The sequence below is a fragment of the Azolla caroliniana genome, unplaced genomic scaffold, assembly GCF_043228905.1.
Source record: "Azolla caroliniana isolate FFs.n. ecotype wild unplaced genomic scaffold, voAzoCaro1.0.p SCAF_14, whole genome shotgun sequence".
Lineage (NCBI taxonomy): Eukaryota > Viridiplantae > Streptophyta > Polypodiopsida > Salviniales > Salviniaceae > Azolla > Azolla caroliniana.
The window spans coordinates 9600074-9620708 of NW_028230449.1; the positions used below are offsets into that span (position 1 = coordinate 9600074).

The window sequence follows — 20635 nt, forward strand, 5'->3', positions numbered from 1 at the left end:
TTTCACACACATTTATTAATATAATTGTGTGTTTCATAGTACGGAATATACTTAAATGTATTGGCAAACATTCTTTTTCATACGTTTTTCAAACGAATGCATATGTTATAAATCCTATGGTTTTTTTTACGTTTTTTACCTTAACTTTATAAGTTATAAGTTATAAACTTACAAATTTTTTTATCTCATAATAAATCATGAATAAAAAAGTATGGTATCTACCAGAATACTCCGAGGGTGATTATCATACTCCAATGATGGAAACATTCGCGAATGGTACGTATGGTTCATACTCTGGTGTGTTTTCACGAACGAGAGAGAGAGAGGAAGCAGGGCAGGGTACCCACTACCCATCACCATACTTTTCTAACGAATGACTACAGTTTCATCCATCACTCACTCTCTCTCTCTCTCGATCGACAGAATTTAGATTTTTGTTTATCTCTGCTTTGTCTACACACGGTCTCGAGATCTTTAGGGTTCCGCCGCCGTTTATCCCCAGAAACTATTACATCGGTTTATTTCATGTTTCCTCAATCATAACAACTCATGATGAGCAGAGAGCCCGTCATATTCATCTCTGATGATGATGACGATGATGCTGATGATGATGATGCCGATGATAATGAGGTGGTGTTAGAAGAAGAACTCAAAAAACAGCACTGCCATGTCTACATCAAGAATTTATTGAAGACACAGAAAAGAAAGAAATCTTTAGAAGAAGGCGATGATGATGATGATGTGATTTGGATCGAAAACAGGGTAGAGGAATGTGGTTATAAAGGTGACGTGGTGCTAGAAAAGAAGAGGATCTCTAGTAGTGATGAGGATTGTTGTATTCTCAGTTGTGATCCTCACAACATCGTTCAGGTTTCACACCATGTGGACAATGAAGGAGAAGACATTGTGGTTGTTGGTGAACGTGGACCTGTGAGTACTTTCTTCCTTTTACTTTATAGATGAATTTCTGCATGTATAAATACCTTGTTGTATAATATATATATATATATATGTATGCATATGTGGATATTTGTATGTGTATTTAGTATATCTGTGTCAAGTGTTACTGTATGTAAACCATCTGTATGGCATGGATTCAAGGACTAAATTGAAAACACCTTGCGTTTTCATGAATACATGTCATTCTACTCTTACTCCATCTGTGCTTAACCGCTTTAAGTGAACCCTTATGAACGTGAAAATATATATTAAAAAATGGGTTTTATAAACTCCTTGCACTGGCAGTTGTTTATGTGCAATGGTTGAACTCACATTTAGGCCATATGTGTATATCCTACATCTAGTTGTTTTCTTGGGAAGTTTTTGGAATGTTTTTTTCAATTCATTTTCTGTACACAAAGTTGATTAAAGATGTAAAAGTATTTGGTATTTGTTTTTCCAGGTGGCCTGCAGAGATTATCCTCATGCTAGACATCTTTGTGTGAAGTTTCCTTTCAAGACCACTTCGCATGAGAAACATTGTGAACAGGTTAAATGATGTTCTCCTGCAAATGAAATGAAATGTTATGCTAGCATCTTCAATATTGCAAAGGAACCTATGTCTTGAAGTCTGGTGAACTAAACTAAAGTCAAATTGTACTGAAACAAGGCAGCTTCATCAAAGTACGATAGGGACCATGTGTACAAGTAATGCTGAGGATACAATGTATGCAATAAATATAGATGTAGGAGACATATAATGTCAATGGATGAATGCTCTCAAAAGATGATGCCATACATCGCATGAAGTCCATAATGAATTTGCTTTGGCAATTGTGCTCAATCTCAGGCAACGATTTTATGTATCCTCTGATGCAGGTCACGTGATCTGTGTAATAATCTGCGCATCCTCAAACATTTGGAGCAAGCCAAATGAACTGATCTGTGAAGAAAGATCCCTCGCTGAGGTGTTGTTTGTTGTTGCTCTGAGGTCTACTCATTAAGATAGACTCTCTAAATCTACAGATATCTTGTTGAAACGACCTTAAACATATCTGATCACCGAATCTTCTGAAATGGAAGAATAGTTCAAATACTGCGAGGCAGTGAAAGCATACTCAGATCTCATAGTAAACCATGCAGAAGCATATGAAGTGGTCTTCAGACTCTTATATCTCTATGGCACAGCTAACATATCTTCTGGTTGGGAGTTGCATATGAAGTGGTCTTCAGACTCTTAGATCCCTATGGCATAGCTAACATAACTATTCCGCTGATAGTTATCATAAGTTGTGATTTGTCACATATGATGAGGAGAGAAACAGTCGGGGAGGGCTAGACAGGGAGAGATATTAATGTCTTTTAAGAGGGCCAAACTTGCCTAGGAGACTGAACCAGAGATTATATCTTTAAATGTTGTCCTGCCTTTGAGAATTGAATCGCAAAATAAATAGAACTGGACTGCCTAATGTACCGATTGTGGAATCTTGCTACCTAAGTAAACAAATGTGTTGACAACAAATGTGATGGGGTTATGGTCTAAATGGACGCGGCCTACATGCACAGTAAACTGATGTTTCCCTATCTATTATAACCGCTTTTGAATGTTCTGGTTGAGACCCTACATGAGTAGCCCTTGATTGACTTGTTGCATGAGAAGAAGTGATGGAGCCAACAAAAATTATGGTGGCTCTTTGTTGATGAGTTGTGGTTGTATTGCTGTGCTCCAACTTCTCTCGATGTCTCTCAAATTCTAGCAAGAACATTCCCAAGCACCTCAGTTATCATATTCCTTTACCTTGCTTAGCGGGCAAAGAGTTTTTTGAAGAGGCAGTGGCATCTCCCCCGTATTTTATTAAAAATAGCCCAATAGCAAGCATAGTGTACCTCTGACTCCAACCCCTGATGGCATAAATGGTAGATCCATCCTGCTATAGATTTCTGTGCATATTGGCTTATTTCAATCTCCAATTGATGTGAAAAGACTTTAGTTACCCTATTATAATGCAGGGGCCCCTAGATAGATGTATATCTACATAGGAAGGTCTGCTGAGATATTCATCTTGCAACGCATGTAAAAATAGGGCCTTATAGTGGGCCATCTTGTCACCAAGAAACATTGTGGTATTGATCCATGTCCTTTCATTGTTCGATATGATAATATTAGTTTAGATCTTTCTATTCTTTCAACATTGATCATGTTCAAGCGTGGACAATCCAAGCTATATTGGAATGGGGGTAGTGCATTTGAGCATGATATAGTGTAAGGGCTCAATGTGAGTTAAGATTCATGTTAGTTATAAGGTATGGTTGAATGCAATCAACAGGCACTCTCACATTGCATTGAATCGAACGTTCAAGGTTAATGTTTGCAATGATGCTCTGATTTGGACTTTATAGCATATTGCCATTTTATTCCAAGACTTTCCATTAAACCTTTTTTCCGTAATGACATTATTTAGTGTCACTTGAAAGCTCTAAGAGGTCTTCCACACCCAGCCTTTTGAACAATTTTCTATGTGAAACCACCCAACCGGATAAAAGAATTTTTCTCTTTTGATTCTCATAGAGAGAGAGAGAGAGAGAGAGAGAGAGAGAGATTGCTTCTTTATTTTTCAGTGTCATTGCTATGTATGTGATGTTCTTGCCCCTTGCTTGCTCTGGGGCCAAGGAAAACAAAAGACCGACCATTGTCATGCCTTTGACAAAGATGAGAAATGGAAAATGATGCGAGATCGAGCTCGAACTCCTCCTGCAAAACTCGTGGGAAAACCTCGAGTAATACAACCAGCACCATACATTCCATTTACAGGGGTAAATAACTCTGTTAGTTATAACTACCATAGTGCATATCATTCATCACTTGATCTATGGGCATCCAATGTGAATGTTCCACCACCTACTCAAGTAAGGTCTCATATTCGAGTCACAACCACATCTCTATTATCAAATATACCACCTCGTCTGGTAGGCCCTTCTGCTGGTTCAAATTTCATAGAGGCACCTATCAACAAAATGCGATTCCATAGTAGTAGTAGACCTAACACTATTCTTTTAAATCGACCTTTGGGGATGGCACGTACTGTTCCAAGACATGTGGATCAATCTTCCAATGTTCGTTCTTGCACCAGAGCTAGAGGCACATCAAATCATGCAAAGAACAATGTATCTGTTGCAAGGCTAGAAAAATTGAGAATGGTCTCAGAGACCTCGAATCACGAGGATTCAGGTGGTCTTCTTCCGCCTGCTGTATCCATCATCAATGATTTTTTGACTTTGGAAGCCCTTGTGGGTGATGGTGTGTTTGGACGAAGTGGGGATCAACGAGTCATAGCTCAAAGATCAAATATGAATAGCTCTGGTGGCATCCAAGTGGAGTTACGAAATTCAGGTTAGTTTTTAAATCTAAGGTTATTGACCTAGAGCCATATCCCACTAATTGGTGAAAAATACAAATTGTTTTAGATTCTAGACATAAATTTAGGATCCATTAATGTTTAATGGCATCATGGTAGAAAAATGTCATTATTTTAGATTAGACATAAAAGTAGATATCAAACAGAAAATTAGAGGTATCAAAATTTCCTGAAAAGAGGGGATTTTGTGATGGTCAACATGAAGATTTTGAGAAATGAGAAAACAAAGCTTAAAAGCATCGTGAAAGAAATTCTTGATACTCTGGAAATATCTTCAGAAAGACTAAGATTTAATGGCACTATAGACGGAAACTTCTAAATGTTTTTAAAATGCATTAAAGTACGAAAAATGGGTGAGAAAAACAATGTATATGGAGAAATATTAAAATTGAGCTATAAAATGTACTGGCATCAGGTTTGTATTGGTGGAAAGAATAATAAAGCATGAATTGACTTTTGAACTTGCTGGTTAGAGGGATTTACAGAGGTGACAGATTTAATAAAATATATTGAAGCTAAATGTCTAGTCATTTGTTTGGTATTTTTCTCCCCTATTTCTTTTTCATTTGTACACGAAGACATAACATGCTGAAGACATTCCAAACTTTGAATTGGATGTTTCTAAATCAAAGTTTCAGTTGCTAACATCCAATTTGTAGTTTTTGCTTATGTTGTGTCTTTTTTTGTTTATTTACAATAGGTGAGGTGGCCCCTTCCGATTCATTAAAAACATCGTCTTCTAGGTTGAATGAATTAGCAGCACAATCTATCCAAACTCTCGATCCCAGAGGAACCGATCAAGCAAACATGCATATTGGACACACTAACAACATCACCTCAGAGTCGACAGACTCCAATAGGGCTGAGGGAGAAGTTTCTCAAGTTAACAATAACACCAGTAGTCTGGGAATGTCTGAGTTGTTTGGTGTTGGGAGTGCCACTGATGTTTTAGATGATATTTTTGCCAATTTCGGGAATGAAGAATTTCCTTATCTCTGGGAAGATATGCCTTGATTCACATTGTGTTATATCTTTTGCCGACAGCTTAATGGAATGTCTACTCGCTTTTTCTGTCTTTTATTGGTTTGGTTGCCAGAAAACATATACATCTTTTACATATGTATATATATGTATGCACTGGATCATACATACCTATATATTTATATAAAATATGCATTTATATGTAAATGCAAAAGTCATGCAGAACATCCCAACAGTTTTACAAAATGATGGATGAGTTATGTCTCATGATAAGGAAGGTTGTATAGGTATTGGGCGCTAATGATGTGCCTAGAAACACTACTATGTACATAATTTCCACCAAGGTTTGAGGCCTATGCTCATGTCAATAGTCCCAAATAGGGAGGAAGTGTCATTAAAAAGACGGCTAGAAAGGATATAGAACTGTATTCTTAATTCCTTTAAATTTATAGTATTTTTTTCTAATTTCTTACTATTTAATGTAAGGAAAATTCAATTGCCTCTTCTAATGGAAACATTCTATAGCATTAATACAAAATAGTTTTTTAAAGGACTACTAATTAGTTTCAAGAATCTGGATTGGAATGTGTTAATCTTTGAATGATTTCAATACGCTTGTTTAGTATAGCCCCATATCTACAACTTGTCCTATTCGACTCTCAAAAGTTGTGCTCATAGTACAAACCATACGTACCATATATGCATTTGCATTCGAGTATGGTCCAATCATTCAAGTATGGTAAACACCCTTGAACTATGGTAAATACCATACTTTTTTTGTATTCATTATTTTTTATAACGTAAAACTGTTTTTTAAGGTAAGAAAATGTAAAAAAAAACCTAAGTATGTTTTCATAACATAAGCATTTGTTTGCAAACGTATGAAAAAGAATATTTGCAAATGCATTCGAGTATGTTGTGCTTGTACTTTTTCTTTGGTCTCATCCACCTCATCTCTTCTAAGCTTTCCATTCCCAAAATTTTCTAGAATTGTTGGCTAAAATTTGGCTTTGTGTAGTTGCTCATGTCTCGTTTTGTTTCATTATAGTTATGAAAAACCATTTCAATTGGATCATTTATGTCAGAATACCAATGAGTTTGGAATTTTTTCTCAAGTATATGGTTTATTGGCATGTTCCTTGCATGATTACATTCTAAGAGAAGCCAAATTCTTATGTGATTGTTAGGATGTTAGTTACAATTAAGATGTTGTTTAAATGGCCTGAAGTTTTGCAATCACTTGCATAAATCTTCTTCTTCTTAATGATAGATATTTTGTTATGGACACTAGTATATTTGTTAATACCGAGTTTGAAAGAAAATTGTAAATCTATTCATTTTTTTAGGTTTCACACACCGTCATATGTTGGGAAAGGTATTTAAAGCAAGAAACATTGAAACTCCTATTTAAACAATAAACAAAAATTAAAACAACCCGCAACATAAATTCCAAAAGAAAACTTAATCTATTGTGAAATGCTCTCAAGAATAGCCCTCCTTTCATTATGTCTCAAGTTACACTTTATAGACTCTCTCTTAGCGTGGAGGGTGTTCTCCCGCTCCAATTAGCTCTACTAATTATGGGGCTTGGTGGGGGCCTAGTTTGGGTGTGGTGCATGAGGCTTGGTAGGGGCCTAATTTGGGTGTGGTCTATGTGTGGTGCATGGGGCTTGGTAGGGGCCTAATCTAGGTGTGGTCCATGTGACCACCACAATTCCCCCTTGTAAAAAAAAAAATTACTGTGCAGTCGAAGCGCGACGAGGCGTGGACGACGGTTCCAGACGGGGGGATGACACGGGCGTGGGCGTAGGCATGAGTGTGGGCGGGGGCGGTGGTAGTTGATGGAAGGGCTTCATGCGAGACTGGTGAGCAAAGGTAGAGCGGTTGTTGGAGGCGCGGCGGAGCAGGTATGTAGTGTCGCGTATCTGCTTTTGAACTTCGAAGGGACCGATCCATCGGTGCATGAGCGATTCGCTGAGACCGCGACGACAGATGGGGAAGTAGACGAGGACTTTGTCACCGACGTGGTATTGATGGTCGACACGGCCTATATCGTGTTGTCGTTTTTTTCGTAGTTGTGCCTGGTGCAGGTTGCTCGTGATGGCTTTGCGGAGGAGGGGCTGGAGTTGTTGTAGGTGGGACCACCAAGACACTGCGTCAGCGTGGAGTCGTGTGGTTGGTTGCGGGACTGCCACTTCTGGGGGTAAGCGCGGGTCCCTTCCGTAAAGGGCCCGAAATGGGCTAATGCGGGTAGAGGCTTGCACAGTTGTGTTGTAGGCATGCGTAACGAAGGGCAAGATTCGGTCCCAGGTTGAGTGCAGCGGATCGATGTAGGCTAAGATTTGTTGTTTTAAGGTTCGATTGAGGCGCTCCGTCAACCCATTCGTTTGCGGATGGTAGGGTGACGTGAATAACTGTTGGATTCCTAGTTGTGTTGAAACGAGGCGTAGGAGCTCACCGTTGAACTGGGGTCCTCGATCGGACAAGATTTGGAGTGGGCAACCGTGGGGGAAGATGATTTTCTCCAATAGTTTGGAGGCGATGGTCATAGCCTTTGCATCTGGGATAGCGGCCGTCTCAGCCCAACGCGTCAAGTACTCGGTGATGACGAGGATGAATTTGTTCCCTCCTTATGACTCGGGAAAGGGGCCCATAATGTCCCATCCGACGATTTCAAATGGAGCTTGAACTTGTATCGGATGTAAGAGGCCTTGAGCCACTTGAGGTGATTTGATGGCCTGACATAAGTTGCATGCTTTGATGTAGGAGGCGACCTCGTGGCGTAGCCCAGGCCAATAGAATTTGCGACGAATTTTGTCGAGCACCTTATGAAAACCCAAGTGGCCGGACAACGGGTGATCGTGGAAGAAACGAAGGTAAGACTGGCGTAGTTGCTCAGGCACGTAGACTCGGGGTTCTTTGCCTACTTGACAAAAAAGTAGGACATTATCCTGGATCATGAATTGCTTGGTGAGGGATGATGTCGGTTCAGCTCGTAGGCGGTGGCAGATATCTTGGATTTGTTTGTTGTGTTGTTGCATGTTGGCCATTTGGGACGAGGATATGGGGAAATCGATTGTGTTGGAGGTGATCTGGTTCGCCTGAAAGGATATGCGGGATAATCCATCGGCGACGATGTTTTGTGGACCATGGCGATAGCGCAGAGTGAATTTGTAATCCTGTAGCGCCAAAACCCAACGAAGTAAGCGGCCGGGTGGATGAGCCTTCTTTATGAGGGAGAGCAGTGGCTGATGGTCGGTTTCGACTGATGTATTTGATCCGTGAAGGTATGGGTGGAAACGATGGAATGCCCAAACGATGGCGAGGAACTCTTTTTCAGTTGTCGAGTAATTTTGTTCGGCTTTGGTAAGTGACCGACTGATGTAGGCAATCGGGCGGAGTTGGTCGTTGTCGTCGGATTGGAGCAGGACTGCACCAAGGCCGACATTGGAGGCATCCGTCTGCAGATGGAAAGGCTTCGTGAAATCAGGGTGGGCCAGGAGGTCAGAGGCTTGGAGTGTTCTCTTGAGCTGCAGGAAGCTGGATTCGCAGGCTTCGGTCCACAGGAAGGGTGCGTCTTTTTGTAGGAGCGCGCGCAGTGGGGCTGACAGGTCGGCTAGCCGTGGGATGAAACGAAGAGAGAACGTGAGGAGGCCGAGGAAGCGTTGAAGCTGCTTGACTGTGGTGGGGCGTGGGAATTTTTGGACTGCTTCTGTCTTCTCCGGGTCCATTTGTATTCCGTCAGAGGAGATGACGTACCCAAGGAAGCGGAGGCACGTACTACCCCATCGACACTTCTTCCATTGCAGCTGCAATCGATAGCGTTGAACACAAGTTAGGACCTCCCGAAGGACTTGAAGGTGTTCTGCCCAAGTGCTTGTATGTACCAGAATATCGTCTAGATAGACGATGACGACACGACGGGTGATGAGATCATCGAAGATGGCATTAGCCATTCGCTGGAATGTGCTCCCCGCATCAGATAGGCCAAAGGGCATCCGTGTGAACTGAAAAATGCCTTTCCTAGTGCGGAATGCAGTTTTGTGGGCATCGTGAGGATTCATCGGGATCTGCCAATATCCCGAGGCTAGATCGAGGGAGGTGAAGTACTTTGATTTGCCAAGCTGGTCGAGGAGGTCATCGATACGAGGGAGAGGGTATCGGTCATGGGTGGTGACATGGTTCAGTTGTCGGAAGTTGACACAAAAGCGGTAAGAACCATCCCCTTTCTTTACCATGTGTGGCTCCGAGATCCACTCGCGCTTGGAAGGTGTGATAATCCCTTGTTGGAGCATAGTTTTGACGGCGTTGTCGATGCGCTCATGGTCGAGAGGCGAGCGACGTCGGGGAGCTGCGTTGATGGGGCGAGCGTTGCCTGTAGGAATCGTGTGGTGAATCGGAAAACGGACCGAGGGAGGTTTTACAGGTGGTGTAGACAACGAGGGAAAGGTGGCGAGGAGCCGTCTGAGGGAAAGGTGGCGAGGAGCCGTCCGCCGGTGATATCAGGTACTGTGTGTTGCTGATGTGGGTGGTATCCCGCGGAGTAGTGAAGAGCGCGATCGGAATGTGATTTGGGAGGATGAGCTGTTGTGCGGAGAAATCGAGACAGGCTCGACTATGGAGGAACCAATCACATCCCAAGGTGATTGGGAACAACTGGCGCGGGAGGACGTAGAAACGATGGTGGATCTGGGCGGAACTAATGGTGAGCATGCACCTGACTTGCGTATGTGAGTGGTACACCCGTTGTTGGTCGCCGAAGAGGATTTTAATGGGCGGTGCGTGGCTCGTGGGAAGTTGTAATTGGGTGACTAAATCTGCGTTGATGGAAGAGATGCTGCTGCCGGAGTCGAGGAGAACTTCTTGGGTCGTGTGCTGGAGGCGGGCGATTGTGGTACAAACGGGCGAAGTTGATGAAGTGGAGGCGTGGACGTGCGGGGGCGGCTCGATCGTGGGAGAAACGGGAGAAGTTGAGGACGTGGAGACGTGGACGTGCGGGGGCGGCTCTCCCTGCGGCACCCCGCGCATTAGTTTTCCGGGAGCTCAGAGAGGGAGGCAGCGTCAGCTAATTGGACGTTCTGCTTCTGTTGGTGATTCTGCCACTTTCGGCAGTGACGCCGAATGTGGCCATAGTTGTTGCAGTAGAAACATTTGGGGCGTCCCTGGCTGTCTCGTTCGGGCAATGCACGCTTGGCACGTAATTGCGCGTTCTGGATGTCGATGTCCATGGGAGTGACGGCTGGTATAGTGTTTGTATGATCATGACTGAGATTACCTGGTGTGTGCATGTCGTGCGCGTCTGCAGCTTCGATGCGTTGGGCAGTGAGGATGGCTTCGTGTAGTGTCGTCGGGCCTTGATCGCGTACACGGCGGCGGAGGTCATGTCGTATACGCGGCCAGAAAAAAAACAACTTCATGTCCTCCGACATGTTGGCGTCAGCCCGGCGTAGGATCTGCACAAAACGAACCGCGAACTGGGTGATGAGTTCGCGTGGTTGTTGGGTAATTGACTCAAGTTGTTTTAGGGCCGTCTGGCGGGAGTCTTGATGAGCAAAATTCCGAATCATGGCTGCCCGTAACAGATCCCAGTCGTTGCGTGTCTCTTCGGGTTGTTGTACAAGCCATGTTGCCGCGATATTCTCGAGGAGTGTCTTCATCTCCATTGCCTTCCGAGGGTGTGGCCACTAGTGGTAACTGGCCACCATTTCGAAATGATCCAGCCAAGAGAGGACGTCTTTCGATGGTAGGCCGGAGAACGGTTTTGGGCGAACTCGAGAGTCCGGGAGATTTTGTTGTGGCTCGGATCGTGCTGAAAGAAAGGACAACATGGCTTGGTTAGTATGGTTAACTTGTAAAATGATGTTGGACAGAGCTTGAACCAGTTGGTCGATTGGCGATGTGGGCTGGTGTCCTTGATTGTGTTGTAGGAATTCCGGATTCATCGAGTTTGCGTTGCCGTCGTTGTTGTCGTGTTGCATCGTGGCAGGCGTTGTTGGGGTCGTGAGTTGGGGTGGCTTGGCCCGTCTTCTCCACCAAGATGTGAAATGCTCAAGATGTGAAATGCTCTCAAGAATAGCCCTCCTTTCATTATGTCTCAAGTTACACTTTATAGACTCTCTCTTAGCGTGGAGGGTGTTCTCCCGCTCCAATTAGCTCTACTAATTATGGGGCTTGGTGGGGGCCTAGTTTGGGTGTGGTGCATGAGGCTTGGTAGGGGCCTAATTTGGGTGTGGTCTATGTGTGGTGCATGGGGCTTGGTAGGGGCCTAATCTAGGTGTGGTCCATGTGACCACCACACTATTTTGGAGATTGTAACAATGCGATAAATAGTTTCATAATCGATTATGTGGATTGCGTGTATTTTGGTAGGTCATTAATTTGATCTTTTGCATACAAAATTTGATCATTTACATAGAAAAATAACTTTTGATGTTTTTCTCATAAAAGCGAACAAGCTTTTCATATATAAATGTTTTATAAGAAGTGGCATGTAAGAAGTGGCAATAGTTTGGTTCGAGAGTGTCAAACTTGAACTATTTAAAATTTTTTAAACATAAACCGAACCAAACCAAACCACAAGACCGTTTAAACCAAAACTCTTCAAACCGAACCGTTACAAAAAATTCAAGCTCAAACCAAAAGGTTTTAAAGATTTTCGGGCTATTAAACCATTAAAACCATGTTTTCGTGGTTCGGTTTTCTTCAAGTTAAGTCGAAATTAAAAATTCCAAATTGTAATTTTTCAAAAATTAAAGTTTTTTCTTAAAATATCAAAATCAGGCTTAAAAAATGAATAGGTTGTTCAAAAACATATTCAAGAAAATATTTAAGAAAATAATCTAAGTGTCAACCCTAAATTGTCAAACCATTTGAACCGTTTAAACCACAATTTCAAACTGTTTTAACCAAAAACCGTTAAGTCTATAAAGGCTCAAACCAAACCAGATCCGAACTGCTTACAAAAACCTGAACTAGAATCGAACCAAACCAAACCATTTAAATTATTAAGTCGTTAAGTTGCGGTTTCTCGGTTCGGTTCTGTTCAAACCGAGTCGTTGTCGATTGTTGATGGCTTGCTAAATCATTACATAAAAGTGTTGGCTTTATACATGCTATGAGTGTCTACATGTGTGCACAATAATTTTTAGCTTATTGACATATCTAAAAAAATTAAAGTGAATGTGATGATGTGTAATAAAGCTTTTGGTTAGCAACAATAAGGTTATGTGCACAAATACAATTGTAGGCCTCATAGAAACTATGTATGTTAGTCATCAACATTTTCCCTCTAATGGCTTTAAAATATCAACATCGACATTTCTCTCCCGAAATTCTTTAGTATTTTAGTTTGCGTTTTGCACACCCAAAAGTTTTCTCTTAATGGATGACTTTAAAGAATAGATACACTGAATCCAGCACCCGATGCTTGAAATGTTATTGTAGAATATGAAAGTGCAATGGTATTGTAGAATTTGAAACATAGAAGTAGTTGATGAATTATACAAAGATATAGGTAGTAGTGGTTGATGAGACACATGGGTTACAATAGTAACAATATGCGTAATAGTAAATGTTAATATTTGAAGTTTGAACATGAGCTTGAATATGTTTTAGTGGGTATGTATGCATTGAATGTCACTCCACATGTTACCTTCATTACATCTTTAAGTTTACATGTCTAATAAAATATCCAGATTAGGAAATAGATGAAAATACAGACATTGAAATGATTCGAATAGATTTTCCTTGTATCAGTGGCATTGAAACTGATGGCTTGGTTGCAAGTGCATTAAAATTCAATGATTTCCAAAAGAAATAAACGTAATGATGGTCATATAATATTCAAAGTTACACATCATTGTGAAGGGATTCAAAGGAAACATGTTTTGTGTGTGTTTGATAGACTTTGTTACCCTCTATATGCCAATGATTCATAAAGATCAACAAGTTTCAAGGATACATGCTTTAAACATAATGTTGTCACCTTTTTCTTATAAAATTCCTAGTTCAAAGTTTGACTTTGAGTAAAAATGCATCAACGTGGCAATGTATGTTAATACTTTTCAATAGCACAAATAGAAGGACTCATTCTCATACCGTCCTACACACCTGCAAATGCATATATGAGGAGGATATTCTCCACATTGGCTATGGCCACATGTTCATCACGTAACAAATCAAATTAATCACCAGATAAGTGAAGCACATTTCATTGAAATCTAGATTCTACCAGTTAAAACTAAAGACCAATATAAAGTTGCATTCATTATAACATACTTCCTTGATGTCTAAACTTTTGCTACTTTAAACTAAATATCAACATAAATTATGCAATAATCTTAAAATCAACATAAACTATGAATCCATCATAGCCTATTTTCTTGATATTTGGAATTCTACTAGTTTAAACAAAAGATCAACATAAATCATGCATGCCATTGTAGCAAGTTTAATATTATTTGGAATTCTCCTAGCTAAACTAACGACCAATGTAAACCATGATTCTTCTAGTTAAAATAAAGACATGTTTACTAGTAAGGTTTGTTTATGATGAACATGCCATGGCATACATCAACACATTATTGATTGCTATCTTTTATTTCTTCGCATTCGCATCTAGTTAATGTGCTTCAGATCACACATGGGGAGTCTTTTCTTGATTGAAAGACATGAAGAAATGGTGTTGCTGATTGTGGCACCAATGTGTCTCTCATGCTCTAGTATAATATTATTCTTCGTGCTAAAATGGAAACAACAATTTTATGATAAAATCCCTATGAAAAAGAGGAAATTTTCAAATACACCTTAAGATTTTTCAACATAATCTTTTGATAATAGGTGAAAATAATTAGAGTGTATATGAATAGGTTCATATATTTCATCCCAGGTTTCTACAAACCTGGGATGACCTTTCCTTTATCTTGATTAACTACACATGCCGTAATATGGATGTTTATGATAGGCTCCATTAGGGATGTAAAGTAAGCTATGATTCTCAATATTCACACTAGGTTCTAAAATGAAAAAGGTTGGAAAGAATCAAGTCGAGTGCTAAAAGGGCTAGGAAGACCATCGAGAAGAAGTTGCAAAGAATGATCAGTTGGAATGGTTCCTACTGAGCTCACTTTAGTCGCGAGTTTTTCATCTCGGAGACTAGAATCCTCATCCACAATTGACGAGTTAACAGGAGAGTCATGGCTTTCTATGGCGCTATTAGTTTGAGACGAGTACAAGCTAAAATTATGCGTCCTCAAGTTTGGCATTGGGAGCATGAGTCTTTGTTTATTGTCTCGGGTAACGGCATTCACCAACATGGCTTCCTTGCTTATTGCATTATTCATGTTTGTGGATATTTCTTCTTGATTGTTGGCCCCATGATAGCTCCCATAAGTGGTCATATGTACTCCTTGTTTCAATCCATTTAAATTATAATTGTAGTGCATGGGCCCTAATGTCTCTGGTTTTCCAAAGATCATCTCCTCATCATTGAAGGTATTATGGTTGTTTAATTGTGAAACCATAAAGTTTGTTCTTAGCTTTGATGTATTCATTGTTTTCTCATCAATGTCGGGTAGAGGTTCAAGCATGTCCTCGAATCTGTTGCTTTCATTTTCTTCCTTCATTGCTAGCTTTGCTGCACTAGGCATTTTCTTGTATATCCGGCATAATACCCAATCATCGAGCTATACATATAGAGGAAAAAATAAAGAAAAGTTTAGTGCAATTTATTGAGCCAAGCTATCTAAACCAAATGCAAATAAGAATCATTTTTTAGGGTAAGATATTTTTAATAAAGGCTGCTTAGGTAGTGTAGTGTCAACAAAGTAAGCACTCCCTACTAGACCCATAAGACACTCGAATTACAAGATTAGATCAATGCAATGAAATAGATATGGAAAATGGTAAAAGGCAAGATTTCTTACCCTTGTGCTACCCTTTCTTCTAGCTGCTTTTGCTGCACCATCTGCAAGACGATACTCATGCATGATCCAATTAGTTTTGTCGCCTTTGGGGGCTTTCCCAGTGTAGAATACAAGGGCCTTCTTTACTCCAACTTTTTGTTTCCCTCCATGGATGCTAATAGATTTGTCAGTACCTGTGGCCTTCCAATATCCTGACCCTGCTGCGCGGTTTGGCCTTGACCCATTTGGATACTTCCTATCTCTTGGGCTAAAGAAATACCACTCCTTCTCACCAAACAAAGCTTTCTCTACACAATAATAATACAGTAAACCAATCAATAACACACATGCAACAATTACGACGTGTTAGTAAGTACCTAACCCAGTTATCGAAATTAGTGTGTAAACACATATAATCCCGATTGGATCTAACCGCAAACCTAACCCAACCCCAATGATTAGAGTTCATGAATCACATATTGGCGGCAGTGGCCTTGAACTTAAGCCCCATCCCCATCCCATGAAGAAGGTTACTCTGATGCTTAGAACATATAGAATAACTTGGGACCCATGGCCTAGAATGAGAATGGAGAAACTGATAAGCAAGCAAAACATGTAGGCAAAGTCAAGGTTACCCATCCTATCCTCCTCCTAACAAGGAGCAATTCCAAAAAAGGGGGGCGGATTGGACCAAATCATCGGAAACCTGCAAAAGGCTCTAAATAGCAACGATCAGCTTGACCCAAGGTGTGTATACATACATACATACATACATACATACATATATATATAACAACGCAAGGTGAAGACATAGTCCCACCAAATGGTGAGCCTTACCCTAATGGAGGAATCTTGAATACCAAACCCTAATTGAACTCTTTTTTTAAGTTTAGTACCCGAAACGGAATGTTGGTAACAGGAATATAATGATGAGCCCAAGAGTGAGATTAATGGTGAGAAGGTGCAAAAGAAGGAATTCAGAAAGAGGAGGCAGTAGGAAGAAGGAAGTAGTGAGAGAGTGAGTGAGTACCTGGGAGATCCCATGGGTCGAACTTGTAAAGATCGATTTCTGCGATGATGGGCACATGGAAAGGTTGGGAATGGGCTCTGCGGCTCAGGTAATGGACCACCAGCTCCTCATCCGATGGGTAGAACCGGAAACCAGCGGGCAGTTGGAGTTGGTCACTGGGAGGCCCTCTCCTCTGCGACCAACACCCACCGCTGCTGCTCTTCACACCACCATTATTCATGCTCTGTCTCTCTGTCTCTCTCCCTCTCTGTTAGATTAATCTATCTATCTATCTATCTTACTTATCTACCTCTCTCATGCAAAATCAACCCAAAAACAAAACAAAAACAAAACAAAAAGATTGGATTGGTGCTCTCGCTCTGTCTGTCTCTCCTTCTCTCTCAGAGACTAATAATGATGATCATGCACGGCAAACAAAGCAAAGCGGCAGCGGAGTAGGGGATCAAACCCAAACATATATTGTATTGTATGCTCCAGGTGGGCGTCTTAGGGCCTTTTTTTTATCAGATACATATACATACATACATACATATATATATGTATATGTAAACGAGAGATGTAGTAGAGAGAGAGTAAATATGGAAACGTGGCGTCCAATCCAAACCTAAACCCCTGTCGAGACCGTCCAAACAAAAGACAGAGAGAGAGAGAGAGAGAGAGAGAGGGAGAGAGAGAGAGAGAGGACCTCTCTCTTTCTACACTTATCTCTGGCTGCTCCATCATAATTTTGGCACGTGCACCCGTGACGTCACAACTCACGTCAACGTGATGACCCGCTGCTCTCCTCCCCCCCCCCCCCCCTCCCCCCGCCTTTCTTTTCCTCTCTCTGACTTTCTCTCTCTTCTCTGTCTCTCTCTCATTCCCAATGATCCATCCATCCATCGTATTTTCCCATTCTTCGCTCATTTTCCTCGCTGAGTCCCTTTTCCTCTTTTCTCGTCTCTTTTTTTACTCCTCCAGATCCCCCTTTCACTCCTCCATCCACTCTCTCTCTCTCTCTCTCTCTCTCTCTCTCACACACACACACACACACACACACACACACACACGCCCCCTTATCATTATTATGCAGTCACTATCATTATGTTGATTATTATTATTATTATTATTATTATTATTATTGCTGTTGTTGTTATTAGCTCAATTATAGTCTCAATCATTTAAAAGTAAACGCATGCCTGTCTGCCTCAGGTGAGGTAGGGGTGCCCTTCCTTCCTTCCTTCCTTCCATCTCAGAGATAAAAGTTGTCATTAAATGTAACTTGATCTCTCCCCTTCCTTTCTCTTCTGCTGTGTTGTGCTCATGCTGGTTGTTTGATTCATTGATTAATGCTTGGCATAACGTTCCTAGCAGCCTTTGGCCGATCTGATCCCCCCCCCCCCCCCCCTACTGGGGGGGGCCGGGTACTTTTACGCATATGATTTGAATATTCACAACTACAAGTGATGGATGGATGGATGGATCCCTCTTAACCGAGATGGGATGGGATGGGACAGACAAGACGCTTTCTTCGGAGCTGGAGTTGCTTTTTTGGAGAGAAAAAGGTGATCGATAACCTTTAATCCCATGAGCTCAAATTGAGCGATCCACAAATGCCCTGGAATCCTCTCATTAGTAGTAGCTGTTGTACGTCCACATTTCCAATGACTGACCAATTACTGAGCGTTGTACATGCTACGGATTTGCCAACATTCATCCCCCACCATAACTCCAAACTGAGCTATCCTCAATGTTCTGGAATCTTCTCGCTAATATCTTTCCATTGACAATTCACATATGATGATAAGGTTTTTTCAGCATCAATATGAATGCTAAAGTACCGACACCCTCCCCAACCAAATTATGCACAAGAATCATCAATGACACCCTCCAACCAAATTGTGCACAAGAATCATTCGATAACACCCTCCAGCAAAATTATGCACAAGAATCATCAATGACATCAAATTTGTCACCAACCCAATAGTGAATCCCTTGCCATAAATCATGTGCCACTTGAGGTTGAAATGGTTGGAAACCAAGCATATAAGCATAAAAGGACTAATTAGCTCCTTAGGAGAGTGTTTATCATACACCCTCTAAGTATGTCACCATAGTGAAATTTGTATGTCACCATAGTTTTCACGAATTGCACCTGCATGTGGAGCATGCAACAAGCTAGCTAGTGATACTCATCCTCTACTAGCTCTTCATATCGTACCTTACATGCCTCTAGGCTTGACGGTTTTCACTGCCATAGTTCAACTTCAACACCTACCTGGTGTGATCAAGCGTGAAGGAGTGTCAGGGCTCTACAAGTGTTAATTATACTCACTTCAATGGTGAGATATCCTTGAATACGACCAATAGAGTTTCTTGCCTTATATTTTGTCCTTTTTTTGCATCTTCTGAATTCTTTCTTCCTTAGTGATTCCATTAACCTTTATTCAATAACTGCATACTTCGTAGCATCACTTAAATCTCTTAGAGGTTTACTACACTCCATCTTTTGAACCATTTTTTATGTCAACTATAGAACCAGATGAAAGAATTTTGCCTTTATGATTCTTTTGTATTTTACATCCAACATGTTGTGGACAAGGTCGTCAGCGATTGGATAACAAATCAGTATTGTATATACTCAAGCACAACAAGTTGTTGGATGTATACATGATGAACAGAATAGAACTAAGACAAACTGCAAGATCAAGAAGATTAATAGGAAGAAAGAGATAAAGAGGCACACAAATATGTAACTATATTATCCAAATATTACAACAGAAAGAATGGTGACATTCATCATCATACAAACTAATTACAAGTTTAGTTGTATACTACTGAACTAGGGCATCTGCCCTTTGAGCTAACTACAAATGTAGCCTATTTTAGTTTGTCCAAATGGGATAATGTGAATATGGCCGTTATATATACTTGTATTCGACACTGCCTCGTAAGGGGCGTATACATCAAAGAATTTGTAGCAAACAAAGTACATGTTAGACAAAGAGATGATAAACTGATCGACTGTTTTCTTCAATCGGCATGGGCCGAATAAAACACGTTCGCATTCAGAAGTGGAAGGATCGCGCATTCCACTTTTAGATTCCTTCTACAATTATGCAATTTCAGTCTATGTACAATAACTTGATACACCAGTATCACATGTTCTTCAAACCAGATAAAATACTCAAATTTTAAAACATCAACAAGTTGTTTAAATGAATGCGTTTGGATTGATTAATTATAAGTTTGATGTTTCTAGGAACCAAATGTTTCTAAGTGTAGAAACATCACAAATGACTAATTGATTCAAGAAGTTGGTAGAAATCTATTGAACATGTAGTTTCTAGAACATTTCTGAAGTCGATGAATTTAATAAACCAAATCTAATTAATACAATCACAATCAAATGTTTGGGCATTTGAGACATTTTAAAGGTTATTTGATTCACTATTAAATTAGGAAACTTTTTGGATAATGAAGTAGGTCAATTATGCCTAGATATAAAATGGTGCCAAATCCCACCATATGAACATGGTATACGCATTTGATAACAAGCTGATAGAATCTTGGTGCATTATAAGTATTTAGGCTTGTAAAATGACTTTTGTTGTATTCGATATTCTATTGGAGGATGTAATCCATGGGGATTATGTGCACCAATTTAGAAGCCATAGATTGAACTTGACATGGTCAATTCCACAGGTTCACTTTTACATGGTCTTTAGTGTGTTTGATAAACATTTGGGTATAAACTATTCTCTAAAATGACACGAGTGTGAGTCCGCTCAGTGGAAAGAATAATCCATCAAATTAAAGTAAGACATGTCCTAAAGTAAACGTGATGTACATCCAACTATAGCAAACACATAATAATTACAATTCAAGGCGTTAACAACATTGCAATTGTATCAAACAATGATTCATATTTGTAGACTATAATATTGAAATGCATAAGGTAAACACTCTAGTCAAAATGTATTCTTCCTTCTCAAATAAAACTTTGGACATAACTTACAATTAAAATGTAAAAGATATGAATAATTAATAGGAAGAAATTTATATAAACAATAATGATCCAGTATGCTTATAGTGAGAATAATTATACAAGAATATTTTTTTATAGTTTTGGGATATATAGATCAATTACAAGTTTTTACATGGCACTAAGGGTGCCTTCATAGTTGTCCTCGTCCTCCTTTTTAGGACTCTCATCCAAATCCTTTGCATGGATATCCACTCTAGTTAGGTTGGCTATCGTGGGGCCCTCTAAAAGCTCATCATCTAGTTCTATAAGCTCCCCAAGTTCACTAGTCAATGGAGGAATAGGCTCACGAGAGGTAGTTTGGAAGCGTTCTTCACCTCCGAAATGAGGTTGTCATCGGCAA

At 40.5% G+C, this 20635-nt stretch overlaps 2 protein-coding genes across 3 annotated transcripts; one reads left to right on the forward strand and one right to left on the reverse strand.

The window, feature by feature from the left end:
- Positions 1-365: 365 nt before the first annotated feature.
- Positions 366-5433, forward strand: LOC147855413 (uncharacterized). Of its 2 annotated transcripts, none has more exons than XM_087330340.1 (4): positions 366-930; positions 1403-1489; positions 3559-4330; positions 5099-5238. In XM_087330340.1, exons 1-4 carry the CDS (start codon positions 550-552, stop codon positions 5101-5103), a joined length of 1245 nt encoding a protein of 414 aa, XP_087186466.1. In that variant the 5' UTR covers positions 366-549; the 3' UTR covers positions 5104-5238. The 2 variants fall into 2 exon arrangements, with proteins under 2 accessions (XP_087186466.1, XP_087186465.1); XM_087330339.1 differs by having other exon boundaries at positions 370-930; positions 5056-5433.
- An 8395-nt stretch (positions 5434-13828) lies between these two features.
- On the reverse strand, positions 13829-16691 carry LOC147855414 (NAC domain-containing protein 72-like). Its single transcript, XM_087330264.1, has 3 exons — positions 16269-16691; positions 15260-15546; positions 13829-15019 (listed from the first exon to the last, which is right to left on the reverse strand). Exons 1-3 carry the CDS (start codon positions 16486-16488, stop codon positions 14351-14353), a joined length of 1176 nt encoding a protein of 391 aa, XP_087186390.1. The 5' UTR covers positions 16489-16691; the 3' UTR covers positions 13829-14350.
- Between the last annotated feature and the right edge of the window lie 3944 nt (positions 16692-20635).